The following is a 12,877-nucleotide window of genomic DNA, read 5'->3' as shown; positions in this document are numbered from 1 at the left end:
AATCCATTAGACATTTAACAGAAAACTTTGAGGGATCTACTTAGTTTGCTGAATAGAGTTCCTGGTACTACAGAGAAATACAATATATATATAACTTCCCAAATCCCATCTTAAAAATAGCCAGGGATTGTTTCCCACATAACTTGGAAATAAGAGATAAAATGTCTCTTTCCTTCTTTTTTTTTTTTTTAATGATTAACTCATGCACTAACAGGTAATTCCGTCAAGAAATTTCTTCTTGATTATTATTAAGAAGAAGCTCAGGAAGATCTGTTCTTAAAAAACAGACACAGAACTTCCAGCTGGCGGGTATAGACTCCTCAGAGCATTTTGGTGGGGATTTTTCTTTCCCCATAGGCAACTTATTTCTTCATATACCTTTCAGAAAACCCCAATACAGTAATATTTGCACCCTAATAGAGCAGAATAATTCTGTATTTTAACTGAAGTTGCAATTAAAGTCACAAAGGATGCATTTTTTGCTAAATTTAGCTAGCCAGAAGTGCTTTTTAGAACATAAAGCTCTTCCTCCTCCCTGTATGCTTGTTATGGGAATAGTGAAATAAAGCTATCTTCAAAAATAGGCAGCCACTTCTAAAAAATAGCTACTATAAAAATCCTAATAAAAGCTTACATTCAAATAGTTTATATTACATTACCTAAGACACCTGATCAAAACCTTGGGGCAGGACTTATATCCTAATTGCTTAATTTATTTGAAAAGATTTACAAAAACACCCATCAGCTTGGTCTCTAGGCACTGCAGAGAAATTCCATTCTTGTTTGAAACACCAAGATTATTTTCCAGAGCAAAGAGGGTTAAATATTCACAGCTTTTTGTCTGTTTGCTTGATGTGCTTTCAGAACACTGATCCCAAACAAGTCAGGTAACTTCTCGTCAGTAGCAAAACAGTTGTTTTAGACTTGTTCTTAACTCTGCTGGTGTAACTTCATGAAAGTTAATATGGCCTTTATTTACAGAGCATTTCTATTCCAAAGGCCCAAAAAGTGACCTACCTTAACTACTACAATTTCACATGCAGTCCTTACCAGTTTCTATTACGACAACAGAAAAGAAAGCAATGTCTGCATTAATGAAAAGTGCTCTGGCTACTTCAATAGTGAGAAAAGATTCCAAGATCTCAGGTTTTGATGACTCACATAGAACACAGAGTACAGACTTCAAGTTCTATAATACCTAAGATGACCATGTGAGTGTTTTTATGACATCTCTGTTCTTATATGGAATGCTCTTCAAGATATTTTAGCTAATGAGCAAAGCAAGTTATATTTTCTTCTTCTTTATGTTAATACTCTGCAAAAGATTGTGCTTTGAAAGGTTAATTTCAAGTCCAAACTCACATGGGAACAAGAATAATTAGACTCATTTAAGAGAATTCTTCCCTCTGGCAGACGTGATTAAATTATTTATACATTATCTTTTCGGATAATTGTACCTAGAACTGTGTAAATGGGTTTTTTGTCTAACTTTCAATAAATTCATAATACATGTTTTTCAAGTTGGATACAGCACCTGTACCTGTGACAACAGAGAATGGCTCATTCTCAAAATGCTTCAGTGAGAAATTAATCCAGAGGGAAACAGAAGCAGGCAATTTAAAAGCTTCCACAACGACACCATACTGATTAAAACTCATCAACTGAAGAAATAAAATTAGTAAGACAATAAATCTTGGACTGAATCCTGTTACCCATTTCCACAGGAATAACTTCATTGACTGCAGTCACATTACACTAAAAATGTGAGCGCTACTAAGATGAGTATCGGATCCATGACATGACCCTTTATCTGTAATTTAATATTCCATGCCATAGTTCCCAAGTCCCTCTCTGCTAAGGATTGCAGATTCTGGATAAAACCTGAAAATTCTATTTCATGCTAACATTCATTTCAGCTCTACTGTGCTCTTTCTCTCTTTGATAGCAATAAACTTGAGAAAGTTTGAGATAGTGGCATTTTAAAAGGCATTCCTGCTACAAAACAGTAACTTGTTTGCTAAAGTCCCAATTAATCTCTGTGGAGATCTGTGAAAAGACATGTTTGCACCTATTTTAAAATTTCTAAGTCTCTCCAGTAGTTGCATTGCCTGGATCACTCTACAAACACAACAATTCAGTGCAATCCCAGTTGTGCTCTTCAACGTACTATTAAAGAATGCTGAAATGGTTTTTACAGGCTCATGATTTCACACTATTCTTTATCATTTGCAGTAACCCCAGTCCATTTTGTTTTTCCTTTTTGCAATTCACTATACATTTTTAAAAAGCAACAGTATTCTAATGCCTCTGGCTATGTTTTTCCTTACCTCTGCAGAAACTAAATAATAGATATGGGTCTCTATTTGGGGATAACTGCATTAGAGAAGACAGAGGGCCAGATAAAGAAATCCATTAAAAGAATAACGTAATCACATACGTATTCATTCAAGTTGTGTATGGACAGGAGTGATAAGTAAGAAAATTATGTATTCTGATTCACAAATTAATTTTTTTATTAAACAATAAATCTGCAGTGCAGCAATTATCCCAAGGCTATAGCTATGCTCAAATCACCTTAAATTAACTTCTTTAAAAGCAACTCCAGAAAAAGGAAGAGACTGGTTGTTGCCAAGAACATAAAGGCCTCAGCTGTAATTATTTTTTCACAGTCAGACTCAAATCTTCCAATTTATTTATTTTAGAGGATGGTTAGATAGGGAATATTTCCATAGCACTATCCCATGTCCTGACGACATTGACACCATACGCTCCAGCCAGCACTGTTTGCTTTTGTTGCAATGTACATTTCAGCTGTATGGCAGGAAGGTCTCAGACAGGTATTCAATGCTAAAATACTGCTTAACTAGCTCTGATACTCCTCCTTTGGCTGTGAGTCATGCTCTGTCATCCAGTTCTCTCTGACTGGCTGACACTCAAATTCCTGAGATAGGAGTAATTTTAAGGTGGCAAGAATAGTTAAAAGCAATTGTTTCTGACAAGGATAAAAGAGTGTCCTCTAGCAAAACCTAACAGAAGTCCTGAAAGTATTGAAAGACCACTTTTGCAAATTTATTCAGTTTTCAGAGCACCCTAAATCTGGACTTAGAGATGCTTATAGGTCTTCCTAACAGATGTTGAGACTTCTCTGTATTTCGTGAAAACAAATAATCTGTAGGGTCCTTACAGACCCCACTCACACAGCCTTACTGCTATAATTATTATCTATTGTTTGAATTACACAGCTAGTTGTAACGACTGCAATCTGCACAAGACTATATATAAACATACAACTGTTCCTACTCTGAAAAGTTTAAAAGCTGTACTCAATTAAGATATTCTACAATAGATGATGAACAGATCAGAAATAATACTGTAACTGAACTGGACGTAATCTTACCTTAACAGAAGCCGAAGAACCAAGTCAGTGCCTGTTGTAGAAGCTAACAAGCATCTATGTTAGTGTCTACAAGACAAAGCCACTTAAGTGATGCTAAAAATGCAGTTCCCTCTTGGCACTTTACACTTGGGACACACAGAATTTTTCTTACAAATGAGTCTGTTGAGAGTTCATGAAAGGCTCCATTTACTATCAGGATTCTATGCAGTTCAGAGACGATGACAACTTAGGTTAAAAGAGAGTAGGCTTAGATTAGATATTTGGAAAAAAATCTTTACTGTAAGTGTGGTGAGGCACTGGAACAAGTTGCCCAGAGAAGTTTGATGCTCCATCCCTGGAAGTGTTCAAGGCCAGGCCAGAAGGAGCTCTGAGCAACCTGGTCTAGTGGAAGGTGTCCTTGCCCATGGCAGGGGGATTGGAACTAGATGACCTTTAAGGTCCCTTCCAATCCAGGCCATTTTATGATTCTGTGATTCTACGAGTCTCCCAGCTACCACATTTCTAAAATCCTTATTCTGATGGTCATAGAATCATAGGATGGTTTTGGTTAGAAGGGTCACAAGAGTTATTTTGTTTAAAACTGAAAATTCTTTACTTTAGGCCACATTTGACTACAGAGGTTACAAAGAACAAGTGCCTGATGCATTGCTTAATTACTCACAGAGCCAGTGTGGTCCCCAGTCTAGCATTCAGAGAATTCTCTCCTCTTTTATTCTCCTCTTAATTATTATTTATCAAGTACTATGTATCCAATTAGGATGGACCAGTACAGCATCTCTAACAGTTCAAATTAAAATCAGGCTTTATGCGATCACTGATATACAGGAATGCTGCTTATCAGCTCTATTAAAATGATGATTGGGTTTTATTCTGTTAAGAGCTGTCTTTCTTCAATTTAATGTATAGTAAAATATGCTTTTCTAGTGCATATGCAATTTTAACATTGGAAGTCTGCCTAGTTTGCTTGTACATGTGAGCAAGGTGGGGTATGAAGTTAGTATTTTAACTTAAAGAAGTGGTTACTGTGCTTTGTTTAAGCAAACAGTTTAAGGCTTAATGTTACAAACATCATATAAAGTAAATGCAAAGTGATGCATGAAAAAAATATAAAAGAGGCTAAAATGCTTTTCAGTATACTTTTCTCTCCAGAAATATTGATTAAATTTACTTTAACTCTAATATTCACTAACAAAGATTCAGTACCCTCCCTAGTTCTTGGATCTTATCCTTGGATGATGCGTAAATGTGATATTTGGGAATTCAAATACCTGACTACAAATCTGTGTCTTGATTTACAGTTGGGTTTATTTTGGGTACCACTATTTGTGAACTTCTCAGTACAATCAGGAAGTCCTCCCAAAAACTAAAGAAAACACAAAATGTTTTTTACTTTCATGCAATCAATGATTGCATGAAATAAGCCTACCAAGAGGAAAATAAAAGAAGACTATCAGAATTTTTGCAGGTCAGTACTTTAGACAAGAAATAATGTATATGTACTTCACCTCGGCAGTAGCAAAACATCTTTCTCTTCAATAACTACTATAGTTAGATCAAATGGTATAGTCATACTTGCTTTCTCAGGTCCACAATGCTAACTGAAAAAGCCCAAAATACTGTATGGAAGAGCCCAAATTAGGCAACCATTTAAAAACTTGATGCATTAGTTAAGCTTTAAGTCAGTATGGATAACACATGAAAACTTTAGACAGATATGAAAGACATCTCAGGCCTCCCTACAAACTAGAACTTCATTCTCTAGTTTTCTGGGACATCTGAAAAAGACATCAGAAGAAGACTGTATGAATTGTTTATACTTTCTGCTTACTTAATGCAAAGAATCTTTCCAGAAATGAGGGGCTATTTTTTATGATTTGAATAATTCTCTTAAGTACCCAGAAGCACCATCATAACTATACAGGACAGCACTTTGTTTTGATCCCATCAGCAGCACTTTATAAGCTTTATGCTGGAGTTTGTTCCTATGCTGAGCCTCAGTATATGACCTGTGATCTGCTGCCACTCATACACATCTTTGCTGATATAAAAATAATAAGCATTAGGAATAAAAACTATATAAGAATACAGTACCTGCTGCCAATCTATTCATTGTGTCTTAGCAAAACTAATTACTGAACTACACCAGTGTAAATGATCCTCAAGTTACCAAGTGATTTGGTATCTGCAGTTGCATAGGCAATTCCTAAATAATTTATTTTCAATGCACAACTACGCTAAAGTGAAAGATCTCAAACCCAAAAGTTAAAAGAAAAAGTCAATGAAAACTGCCGTTTTGCAGAGCTTTGAGAGTCAGATCACTTTAAAACAACCTGAAATAAATCACAAATTGTTGCTAAATAGATAACAATGAATTTCCATCTACTACAGTCATTTTTGAAATGAAGAAGCTTTCCTTTTCTTTTTTGCTTCAGATAAGAGTAACATAAATTGAAAATTCTTGGGAGAGACAAGGAGGCTTAGGGACTACAACTCTTTTCCTAAATTCATCATCAAATGGCTAAATGCTAAGCACCGGTAAGGTAAAGATTCATCTCTCTAGACAACCAAGTTTTTGCTTCTTACTACCTTCTGCAAGCTTAGAATTGTCATGTGTTTTTGAAAAACAGTAAATTATTTTTCTCTGTCCATTAAAACAAGTGATCCCTAACAGAAAACCTCTGTTGGTACTCAGTGAAATTCCACCTCATTACATTCTGGAAGTTAAGAAATCTCTATAGAGCATTGATTTGTATTTCTCCAAAACAAAACCATTTTCCTAGCATTTCTTCACCTCTGTTACCATTTTTACAGGATTTCTCTCTCCTGAAAAGTCTGTCACCTCACCTAATGGAGAATTAGAGTATGGATGGAAGTAATGGAAAGTGCAATCTCACTGGGTAACAGTCAGATTCTGAGTTAAAATTCCAGCAAGCCTATTTGGCTCTCACAGTCTTTGTTTAACTGTGTATAAAGTGGTGCTAAGACTAACCTCAAAATTCTATTACAATTATTTTAAAATTCTTTTACTGCAAAGCATTTAGTTGTGTGAAGTACGTCAAGGACTTCAGTAATACTGAGGGATTTCTATCATGACCAGTTTACAATGTAATGATAAGCAGATGAGAAATGGCAATGCAGCAAAGAATCTAACAGTTAAGCATTGATATCTGGTGTGGACTTCGTGTATTCACAAGTTTCATGCAGTAGAATTTAATCTTCTTTTTTTTTTTATTCTATTTCCTCTACATATTGTTCTTCCCCATAGCTTTGCAATGGAGCACTGGAGCCCTCACACAGCATTTCCAGTAGTTTACCTCAGAGCACAATTCAAAATTTATCAAAATGTTTATCACATAAAACCTGCAGTTGACAGTACTCAGGTGTGAGCTGCATGTCAAAATCTTTGTTACTGTCAATTCTAATTTGTAGTAGAAGGCCACTATTCTCCTGCTGAAAAAAGTGTGCATCACATCAACCCTAAGTCCAATCAGCTTGTTGAAACAGTTTTCTCTCCTCAGTTGCTCCCGTAGGAGTGTTTTAATTAGAAGGGCAAGGCAATCATTTCTCAATAGTCAGACTAAAAGAGCTCGCCAAACCATGAGATAGATCAGTAAACCTAGTACCTCTGCAATCCCTTACTTCTAATTTACAGACCTGATTTTAGCTTTGCAGACATCTTCATTCTCCCTTAAAGGAGAGAGAGACAATGCATGTGGGAGAAGGAGAGACTCTAGAAAGTAAAGAATAAAAGAAAAACAAAAATTTGAGGAAAAGCTACTCAAATATTGCTAGTAGCAACTCAGCTGGAATATGACTCCATGGTATAACATACACCTTTTAAATACATGATACAGATTGATAGACTTTTCTTGATAGAATAGGAAGTGCTAATATGTATTACGCAGAGCTCTCAAAAGAGAAATGATGTCTGCCATCTCCCAAACAGAAAGTCTATTCTGCAGGAAAACAGTGCTGTGGGTGGGGGTGGCAGCAGGTTCTCACACAGTACAGACATTTTTTTGAGAGCACAGAAAAAGCATCCTTGTGCACACAGCTTGTGCACAGTCATCCTGGCTGAGGCATTTTTATAGAAACAGCCTTATCTTACTCAAGGGTATAAACTTGCTCCACAAATGCCAAGAGAATACTGCAGATCTGCTTTCAGTTTAGCATTCAAATACCAAGCACTGAGGCAGGTAACAGGGATTTTGCAAGGTTGATTATCTTCCCCAGCCTAGGGGCTGCTCCCAGATCTCATATATGCCCTGTATATGCACTGCATTCAGGTGCACAGCGCCTGCCACAGACTTGGTCTCCATCAGTGTACCATGTTATTTTGTTTTTTCTAATTCTTTTCATGTTGTTGTTTACTTCTTAAGTAAATTCATTTTCCCAAGATGTGGTGCCTAACAATCTGCCTATCCATGATATGCTTCAAATACCAGAATACATTAGACTATAAGAAGGCCCTATGGTGATTTGCTAATTAGCTTAACCCTTTTGGGACATAGAAGAAGGAATTTTTTATTAAAACAGGATAACCCTGGACTATATTGATCTGACTGAGAAATGAGTATTTTAGTCAAGATGAGTCTCAAGATGAGCACATGCTGGAAACTGCGATGTTGTTTCCATAGCAATGCCATGACAGCCTCTAGAGTGAAATAGTGTGCTACCAGGAAATGAAGGGAGTTCAAGTGCTATGAGCTACATAGTTCTGTGAGCAATCCAAATACATTCTCATAAAGAATATTTAGTGCAGCTAGATAGTCCAAAGATTGCTGCTGATGGCAAGAAAGCCTTATCAGTATGCTCCCAGCAGTCCTTTTTTCTCGTTCACTACACCCAAGATGACTTATCTAACGGCTTAAGCTATGGGCAACACTGCTAAGCCATTTCAGACCAAACATTAACAAATACAGCAACCTGAACCTTACTTCTTTTCCAGTGCAGAATATCATCCATAATTAAGGACACTGACTCTCACTCTCCATAACACAGCGAAACATATTAAAGCTTCTGCTGAAGAAAATCCTAATACATGCAATTATTTACCAGTTGATCTTGCCCTTTCCTTTTCTCTCACCTCCTCCTCTCCCCTGCCTCCTCCTGCCCAAATGATACTGAGCAAATCTGCTTGCAAGTGGGAAGCAATGTACAGAAGTCTTGCATATTCCTCATTAAAATTTACCAGGCGTAGCATAAACTCAGTTGTCTGCTTTTTAACCCAGTTAGTGTTTATGCTAATACAAAAGCAAACCAGAAAAGCATTAACTGTATTTTATTTGCCTAAGGCAAACATTCCCGTCAAATTCTGCAAAGCTGATCTAAAATATTTTCCAAAGACGACAGAAAGAGAATTCACTTAAGATCCCTATTGCTCTCTCTCTTTTCAAAGAAATGAACAACTCTGAGAGATTTGTTAAACTGCTAAAATAAGTTGGGTTAGAACCCAACTGTTCTCAAATAAAATTCTACAAGACAAAGTACTTTACTTTCTCCAGTGTTTTCTATGCAATTTGTAAAGGTGTTCAGACATGAGCTGAATGTCCAGAAACTCTACCACTGTATTTTTTGTTTGTGTCATTGTTACAAACAGCCTCTTGGGTAAACAGATTGTAGCAGTGCTGCCTCTGAGGGAAAGTAGAAAGACAAACACACATCCCGCCAGATCCCTCAATAACAAATGCCACTTCAAACCAAAATGTTTTCTATTTATTGTTTTGAACATGTATTTCAAGGAATCAAGTCTTGAATGTAAAACAGCAAGATGCTTCATTTCCCTTTTGCATCTAGTAAAAAGATGTGAAGTAAGCATTTTTAAAACTACCGCAGCCTCCTCCTGCCAAAATGTGTAACAGAAGGCATCAAGCCCACCAACATTCATCCATAATTTAAACCGTTTGCTTGGCAGAATTTTTTCACCCTAATATGTCTAGCCCTAATTGCAACTGGCACACCCAATGTTTTTACCAGAAACTCAATGACTTCCAGGAGATTTCTATGTAACTTGGTTTTCTATGGACAGAAATGCAGTTTCAGGGACAGATGTTCTTATCCAGGGGAAAACATGTCTCTGCAATTTTACAAGGACTTAGAGGACTCTATATGGACAGAAAGATGCCTGTGAAAAGACTGATGCAAGTTTAACTTACTCAACCCCTTCTTCCAGTTGTCATGGTCTCCCAGTTAATTTCTCAGTATGAGTAATATTCTGTAACTATCTCACCCTCTCTTGGAACATTTATGTCAACTTTTCTGTTTATCAAAAAATTCAGTAAAAGTAATCTGCCTGATGATCTGGTTTTGACAACTGAGTACAGAAACAGAACTAGATAGAGCCTATTTGACTCAGTCTGCTCTCTTGAATACATACTAATATCCAGCCACAAAAGCCAACCTGCTACCACCATGGCCAGCTTAGCAAGAACATTTTGCCCCTAGCAAAATGTTACCTAGTGTTCTCTCCTATCACTGCCTAAACTCTCTCATCACAATCCTCATACATGTTCATTCAAGCGTATCTAAAAGAAGCAGCAATATCTGCATCCAAATCCAAGACAGAAATCCAGTTATCCCAAAGTCATCCATATAAGGATCCCAAAGCCATCTGCGTAAGTATCTCAAAGCCACTGTCTCAGATACAGCAAAAGTTTCCTATCCTAAAGTTCAGAAATACATTCTTAATTTCCCTCTCATCATCACTCTTAAGATCATACTCAGAAATGGAATCTATTACTATAAATTGTATCATGTTTTAAGAGTTAAATCAATGAATCAATCTGAAACCTTAAAACACATTTTATCAGTCAATATTCAACAACAGGAGTGTTAATGCTTGAAACAGAGTCCATGCAGCTGTCACCAAATGTGGCAGTTTGAACACACAGGAGTAGAAGCCATAAGATCCTAAACACTTATTTAATCTCAAATAATTTTGCTATCCACACTGTTCCAGACTTAGCCTGTTTTCCAGCTCTTTCCCAGGATATTGCTAGAATTTGAAACACCACGGGAGTCCAAGTGCTTCTGAAGCCTGCATACAAGTGTTTTCACACAAAGGGCAAATGAGATGTTGTTAATCTGGGCTATGAAATGTAGTTCTCATAAACAATTTCTTTTGTTTTTCTGCCTCAGTTTCCTCATCCACAAAATAGTAGACAAATTTATCTATCTACTAGTCTGTTAATCTTTTGTAAGGATAAACTGATCAATGTATATAAAGGACATGAAGATAAAAAGCTTTGCAGAAATGCTAAGAATTATTTTACACTAGCATATTCACAAGCTTTTGCTCTGATTGTATCAATACTCCATAGCAACTCTCTGATTTTCAAGGATTTACCCATATTTGGCACTTAAAAATTCATTTGGGGCTGATATTTCTGTCAGTAAGCTCTTACTGTGGGAAATGACAGAGAGGCTGCTGTGCTTGGTCTGACCCACTGCTCTGCCTTAGAAGAAAGAGGAGGATAAACAGTAGAGGAGAACACACAGTAAAAATAAAAGTATCCAGGACAGAGACTGGAGCTACTGTGAAGACACTGTCAGGAGCCACACTGCTACTCCACACAGGCATGATGGCAAATAACTTTCCCACTCCGTTCTTACTAAAGAATGGAAGCACAGTTGCCTGGATATTGAGGCAGACACAGCTGGATTTGAAGAACCACACATAAATTTTTCCTTTATGGACAGTCATATTAAAGAGGGCACCATTTAGCTTGCTTAATCTAGACAGGCGAAAGACAGAAAAACAATGTGAGTTTGGAAATAAATTGAGGAGGTATTCACTACAATCCCCAGGGTAAAGACACCTGTCACTTGATCTGGCGAAGGTCATTTTTTAAGGACATTAAGAGCTGTTTGATTTAAAGAACATGTTTCCTGTGACATTCGCAAAGCACGGGTTAAGTTTCACAGATGGCTTGGCCCACAAAGGAAGAAATACAATCACTAGAGACAAGGAGAACACCCCATCACATTGGTGCTCTCTTTTAGGAAATCTCCCCTAGCAGGACAACTTCACTTTGACATCTAATAGTCCCTCAGATAAATCCACGGAGAAATATTCCTCTAACTCCTTTTGATCCACTCAAAAAGAAATCATCAAAGGAATACAACATTCTGAGCTGGCCCCATAACCTATTTCTCTTCTCACCAGTGTATTTATGTTCTGCAAAACACAGAGAATCACTTTTCTTGGCTACATTTCCTTTTGTTCCCCCTCCAAGCCACCCTGTTGCAGTGCGAGGGGCAGCCTCACAGATGGCTGGAATGATTCCACAGCACGGTTTTCAGGATAACATCAGCACTTGATACAGCAATGACTGCATTAATCACAGACACAACTCACATAAAGCAGCTGAGCCTTACCCCCAAACCGAGCACATCTCCGGCATTAGGCGTCAGGGAAGCAGGATGATGGGGAATTGGGGGCAGGGGCAGGGTAAAGACTGACCTTGCAGCAAAACAAGGTGGTATAGCTCAGTGGGAAATGTCTATACTAGAATAGAGTATTCTAGTCAGGTGGATAGTTACCATTCAGCTGGCATTAGTTTCCTATTTACTTGTCATTAACCAACTCCAAGACTGTTATTTTTCATATAAAATTCCCTGAGTTTTGTAATCTCTTAGCTGTGTGTTACGATATCTGAGCATTTTCTGTTACAAATACTCCAGGGATTCTGATAAGGAAAGGTATATTTTAAAAACTGCAGAAAAAAAATTTTAAACCAGCTCTCTTATTAAGCCCTACTAATAACATCAACACCGAGCAAGGAATCACAATAAAGGATACTGAAGCTCCTATCTGTGATAGCTAAATGCCAGAGGTTAATCCTGAGATCATCCGCTGACATGTATGTCTCACAGTCACTGTTGACGGATATTGAGTTGACATGATAGGTGTGACCATTAGCAAAGATTCTCCGGGGAGTGACTTCTACCATCAAATCCATAGGTTTCAATACAGGCACCTGCCAAAAAAACCAAAACACAAACCAGAAAGGGAGTAAGATTTTAAATAATCTTTTGCTAAGATGATGAGAATTTCAGTGGAGATAAAGCATTCAAAGACTATGATATTATAAAACTTCTTGACAGTGTGCACAAGCTGAATTTCCCCATGGATGAATTGCTGGGCAAAGCCTTTCTTGCCAAGGAGGAAAAGAGAGACATAAGAGCCACGGAGAGCAAGGCAGAGCCTAGACTATGAGAAGGGAAGGACTGGCAGCTGCCGCACAACAGGCCAGTCCCACCACAGGAGCAACCATCTCACATATGTAGGAGGGTCTAGCAAACAGTGAAGTACTAGTATTTTGCTAAAGAGTTTGCCATTAGTTGTAAATCACTTAACAGTATTTACTTTGCTACTTGATGTCACTCTTTCAAAAAAGTCAAGTGGTGAGAAGGTTATAATCTCAGAAAGCATAATAAACAGAGTCTTGGAAAACAAAGCCAACATGTGTATTGACATAT

At 37.3% G+C, this 12,877-nt stretch overlaps 1 protein-coding gene across 9 annotated transcripts in view; it reads right to left on the bottom strand.

Moving 5' to 3' along the window:
• The window catches only part of PPP2R2C (protein phosphatase 2 regulatory subunit Bgamma), a 191,069-nt gene that overhangs the window by 38,605 nt on the left and 139,587 nt on the right, over positions 1–12,877 (bottom strand). For all 9 annotated transcript variants that reach the window (XM_032686087.1, XM_032686088.1, XM_032686094.1 and 6 more), the window contains one exon: positions 12,198–12,375. In XM_032686087.1, coding sequence (XP_032541978.1) covers positions 12,198–12,375 — 178 coding nt within the window. The remainder of the gene's footprint in view (positions 1–12,197; positions 12,376–12,877) is intronic.

The sequence above is a fragment of the Chiroxiphia lanceolata genome, chromosome 4 (genome assembly GCF_009829145.1).
Source record: "Chiroxiphia lanceolata isolate bChiLan1 chromosome 4, bChiLan1.pri, whole genome shotgun sequence".
Lineage (NCBI taxonomy): Eukaryota > Metazoa > Chordata > Aves > Passeriformes > Pipridae > Chiroxiphia > Chiroxiphia lanceolata.
Note: the sequence above shows the minus strand (reverse complement) of the source record. Positions and strands in the feature narration are given on the sequence as shown.